We start from the raw sequence: 5,868 nt of genomic DNA, 5'->3' as shown, positions 1-5,868 counted from the left end.
TTATGGCACCTATGCTAAAAATAAATATACATACATACATATGCATGAATTTGAAATGAAATTAGTCATAGTTCACTACAACAATCTATCCATTATATATGTAAGTGTATCTTTACATAATATGTACCTATGTACATATGTATGTATGTAAATGTATAAAAATATTCTAATTATCAATTAATTAAATACTAAAATATACATAAAGGTATTTCATTTTATATAAAAAAAATAGTTTGCATCTCGGCACTATCGAGTAGGGTGTCCCTGGAGTAGGGTGTTTCCTCACAGCGAGCCACGCAGGAAGTGCGAACTTAGGAATTCCGCTGTATGATTTGTGGCGGCGTTTATTGGAGCCCGAACTGGCTCCAGGGCCGAACTTCGCACTTTTGCCATATCATACATGGATACGTTTATTAAATTTTCATGCGCGTTTGTCATTCGATAACCTCAAATTCACACCTATGTAGATATTCGTAAATTGCACTTCGTATATATGTACATATGTACATACATATGATTTCGTAAGATAAAAAAAAAAATTTCTATGAGGTAAAGTTCTGGGTTTTAATAATAAGCTCAACCAGAACCCGTATATCAATAGGGTTCTCTGAAATATTCGCAATATCCTGAACGCGGTGAGATATCAACGCGTGGTCACCCTTGATCAAAAAAACCCAAGCATTTATTTAAAATATCATGTGGTATTATTGGAAAATTATGCGTATGAATTTATTTTCTGAATTGCATATTTACTTATGTACCGATTTGGCTTATTTAAAGTAAATTTTCAATGGAAGATTCGTTTTCCAGATTTCTTTTTTGATGATAAAAAAGTATTCAATTTAAAAAGGAGATATTATAAAGTACATACTATGTTTATATGTATGTACATATGTATATAGAGAAAGGTGAAGAATTTTTCTTGATATGATTTTCTTTTCGAAGTTGCTACGCGAATATCGCAAAATATTTTGAGTTTTACACGGTTCTTATGCTTTTTGATAGTACGTACTAGGTATTATACATATATATTTATAATAATATATAAAATATGAATGGGTGAATAGAGCCGGCCGAGTGTGCAATATCCAAAGGGCCATGATCCCCCGGCCATCCACTCTCACTTCCTTCCAGATTATTTATTCACACGCCGAGGGGAAGAGGGGGAGGTTGGAGGTGGTGTTCACAAAGGTGGGCCACGAAGGCAGCCAAAGCTCTGCTCGGCCCTGAAGCCTTTATTACCCCACGAGAAAAGCCCTGCTGAAAAAAAAATGGCAGATCCAAAGCAGTTTACCCTGCTCAACATACATATAGGAGAGCGAGCAAATACAAGCCAGAGCGCGCCTCTGAACATTTTTATTTGGGACGTTTTCCTTTATTTCAATTTTCGTTGCAATGGTTTTCGGGAATATTTCCCTTCATAAAGTTTTCTGCGTTTTCCTACGCGCTATGTACAAAAAAACATATTGCAAACGCTAAATAAAAATTCGAACTCCTATACAATATTTTCGGATTGAAGGGGCGTGGAAGTTTTTCAGACTTTATGCTCGTCGAATGTATGTATCAGTGGCGGGCGGTGACTTTTCAAACAAGGGATGCTGTCCCTTGTTTGAAAAAAAAAACCGACCAATTTATTTTTTAAAATTTAATTTTATTCTTCGTTCCTTTTTACAAAATTCATCGATAACCGCATCATAGAATTTTTTATTGTTTTTTAAATTTGACATTATTTTCTTTTCGATTGCAATTAAAGCAAGACCAGAGAGTCTTTCTTCACTTTGACTACTTCTGGTGAACGTTTTAATTCTTTTCATAGTCGAAAATGATCGTTCAGCCGATGCGCTCGTGGAAGGTATCGTACAAATTAATTGTATTAAACTAAATACTTGTTCCAAAACGTCTATTAGATCATCTTTCACAATTAATTCCTTTACGTCATTTATAGATTTCAAATGAAAATCTTGCGTTGAGTACATGTAAATTAATTCGCTTTTTAATTTCATAAAATCAAAGTATTTTCCATAAGTTAGGTGGAGTGATTTAAATAGGAAATCTGGAAAATTATTTTCATATTCTTTAAATTTTTTGACGTTAAAAAATTGGAGAAATTTTAAATTTTCGATATCTCGAAATCGATTGGTTGTATTTACTGAAAGAGTTTCTAAAATTTCAGAATAGTGAAGTTTATACGTTGTTTTCACATCTTCTTCACATTCAGCATATTTTCTTTTTCTATTAAAATTTTTAGTTATTACTTTGTTCCACAATGAATCAAAATCGTCTTTTTTGTTATCTAAATATTTTACAAATTTTTTAATTTCACTTACGCAATACGATATGTCAAAGGTTTTTTTTTGTAAAATTTCAAATAAAAAATCTGCCGAATTAAATATTGCAGAAAATAAATGCAAATTGAAATTGAATTCAAACTCTTTTAAATAACGATGAAGGACTTCAGCATTTATGACAGCTTCAGTATCCCATTCGTCTTCGTCATTAATTATTTGATTAAATATTTCCATTAATTCTGTTTGATATTCTAATATCATATTTAAAATTTTGCTATTGTAGTTCCATCGTGTAGGGGCAGCAGTGGGAAATCGTTTTTTTATTTGACAATCGAGAAGGGAAATTCTTCTTGAAGACTTACAAAAAAAAGTTGAAAATGACAACATACGGCTGAAAAAACGTTTGCATCCGGATATATGTTTAACAGATTGCGACAAAACTAAATTCAATCTGTGAGCGTAACAATGGACAAATAAAGAATTAGGACAAATATCTCGAATTTTTCGTTGCACTCCATTATGCTCCCCGGACATTACAGCCGCTCCATCGTACGTTTGTGCAATTAATTTGTCCAAACAACCAAATTCTTCCAAGGTCTCACGTATGTGCTGAAAAAGAGCATTAGCTGTTCTATTGGGACTAACATCGACAAATCCAACAAATCTCTCCTGAATTTCATTATTTTCATCTACATATCTAAAAATAGTAGATAGCTGAGCTTTGCGACTGATATCTGTAGATTCGTCCACAATTATGGAAACAAATTTTGATGCACGTATTTCAGTTTTAATCTCATCTAGCAAGACTTTTGATATTGCGGATACCAAGTCATTTTGTATATGGTTCGATAGTCCAGTAAACACCGTAGAGTTATCTAAATGAGTTTTCAATTTTATGTCTGATTCACTCAACAGATACAGCAATTCAATATAATTCCCTCTATTTTCCGATTCCTGGTGCTCAAAATGTCCTCGTAAAGGTTGTTCTTGTTTTGCTAAAAAACAGATCGCGCTTATTAATTTCGACAAAATGTATCTATTTGCAGTAACTTCTTTGTTGTGCATTTCAATATTTGCTTTAAATTGAGCACTTAAAAAATTTTCTATACGAGGTCCCTTTCCAAATTTTTTAAATTGAGCAGCAGAACATATGTGAGCTTGAGAACATTCATGTCTCTTGCGCGATTTACTTAAATTGTTTAGGTCAGAAAATCCAAATTTACTCCAGACATTCACTTCTTGAGAAAATAAAATACATGGCCAACAGAATAATTTCGTTAAGTGAGCACATCCACAAATCCATGAAATTTTTTCGTATGTTTCTGTGTTAAAATACCTTTTAAATGTTTTTGTTTTAGACTGAATATTTAATATTGGTGTGGGTTTGGGGCTCTTAACAATAATCTCCTTTTCATTAAATGGGAGAGAAGCAAATCTTCTTTTCAGCACATTTTCAATTAAACAATTGCAATTATTATTGATCTCGACGACAAGTCCACTCTCATTGTTATTTTCGATATCCATATTAAAGGCAATAATGAAAACTCGTAAGTAGTGGAACAGTAAACTAAAAATAAAGTTAGACGAAACTAATTTAAATGAAAACTTAATTCAAAAGTAAAAAATAACCAACTTACAGTATAAATGATTAACTTCGTCTAAAGAAATGAATCGGCTAGCTTTTTGATAAATAACTTGGGGCGTAGCGTGCGGAAATATCGATCAACAGCGGCTTCCAAGTGAAACTCAATAGATAAGCAAACAGAGAAACCGAATCCACCGTAGAGGTTAAACAAGTGTCAACGCGTCCGCGCGAATATGACAGCCTCATAGTGCGCATGCGCAAATGGGATCGGTCCGAACTCCGAATCCATGACGCGCGCGCACTTCAGTCGCGCGCGCGTCTACTCGCCAGCGTCACTCGCCTGTGGCCGGCCTATGCGAATGCGGCCTATGCGAATCCTTAATAAAAATTATCAAAAGATCCTATATAATGCATCATGTAACAAAAAACACGTGATATGTGAAATATATATCATATACTACATCATAATCACGTACATCACTAAGAATACATCGAAGCGATATTCAAATATTTATTAAAAATACTCTTGGCTTTTTAAAGTTATAGGGGATGCGCCGCATCCACCGCATCCATGGACCGCACGCCACTGGTATGTATGTATTGTTTTAATTTAAAAATATTAAAGTAGGATTCATACGATCATTCATACTTTTTATGTATTACGTAAAATGCAGACGTTTATGACTTGAATGGGATAAACGCATTGATACGGTCATTATTGACAAAAAGAGTAGATTTTCCGATACATTGTAAGAAATCATGATTTTAGATTGTATACATACATATAGACATACACATATATTTATTTTATTTTTAAATTTATATTTTTCCATGATGCCATTACGGTTTGCCCCTGAGCGACACCTATGGTATTAAACTTGTACTATTGTACATAACCGACAGCATAGATATTGTGGTCAGCAAGTAAGGCTTTCAATTGCGTAGTTACGGTTTGGTCCCTGGTGTGTGCTGCTGGACAGACCTTGGATATGTCACTACAATAGGTCGATCGTTTCCTATCAGGGTTTGCCAATTTATCTGATTTCATTGAAACGGTTCCAACAAATTGACAACCCTTTCTCATCTCTTTTGCGAAATAATTCGAGTTAATCAGCGTCAGAGATTCTAATTAATCAGTTAATTTGTAGCATTTACATAATTTTACTGATTTATATCAATGCTGCAAATTTGTTTCTGTGGATGTTAATCGATGTTTGTATTTTCCTTGTATAATACTTACAATACTCATGTACAATGTTCGACTGTAGATGTCGTGTTTAATGTAATTGGTATACCTGTATATATAATTAATACTTATTAAACTATATAGCACACTCGTTGTTTTGGAGTAATCTGTTAAACGAATGTGCATGGTTGATTGAATAAAATAAAAAAAAATGATCGATTATAAATCTTTGAAATCATATTCAAATGGTGGTGACATAGTGAGTAAGGTGGTTTGATTTAAACGGTTCCAATTTGATGAGGAGCCGTTTAAACAATGAAATCAGATGAATTGGCAAACTCTGATAGAAATCGATCGACTTGGAGTCATAAATATCCAAGTACTACAGAAATACTTCCGAATATTTTTTTTCAATCGAGGTCAACCCAGGGCTTGAACCTGGGAACCTCTCGGTCGTTAGCATTAACGCAACCACCTATATGTATCATATACAGCAGCAGTTTCCAAACTGGGTGGCGCGGACTATTGCCAGGGGAGGCTGTCTATTGATTATTTTGTCTGTTATAGTGTTCAGTATTTTTTTAAAAATAAAGGTTTATGATTTAAAACGTGTCTATATTATAATGTCTATTAAAAAATAAAAGGTAGGGAGGCGTGGAAGAGAACATTTTTTTAGGGAGGCGTAGTAGCATAAAGTTTGGAAACCGCTGATATATAAATTTTAAAAACATGTATGTACATACATATGTACATGACACGTTAATTTACTTTGAGTAATTGATGAATAATTAAATTTCATATATCTACAT

At 33.4% G+C, this 5,868-nt stretch overlaps 1 protein-coding gene across 1 annotated transcript; it reads right to left on the bottom strand.

The window, feature by feature from the left end:
* Positions 1-1,631: 1,631 nt before the first annotated feature.
* LOC143915872 (zinc finger MYM-type protein 1-like) lies at positions 1,632-4,221 on the bottom strand. Its single transcript, XM_077436693.1, has 2 exons — positions 3,926-4,221; positions 1,632-3,855 (listed from the first exon to the last, which is right to left on the bottom strand). Exon 2 carries the CDS (start codon positions 3,810-3,812, stop codon positions 1,632-1,634), a length of 2,181 nt encoding a protein of 726 aa, XP_077292819.1. The 5' UTR covers positions 3,813-3,855; positions 3,926-4,221.
* Between the last annotated feature and the right edge of the window lie 1,647 nt (positions 4,222-5,868).

This window comes from Arctopsyche grandis, chromosome 8 (assembly GCF_051622035.1).
Source record: "Arctopsyche grandis isolate Sample6627 chromosome 8, ASM5162203v2, whole genome shotgun sequence".
NCBI lineage: Eukaryota > Metazoa > Arthropoda > Insecta > Trichoptera > Hydropsychidae > Arctopsyche > Arctopsyche grandis.
The sequence above is the reverse complement of the archived record's forward strand: the minus strand, read 5'-3'. Positions and strand labels throughout refer to the sequence as shown.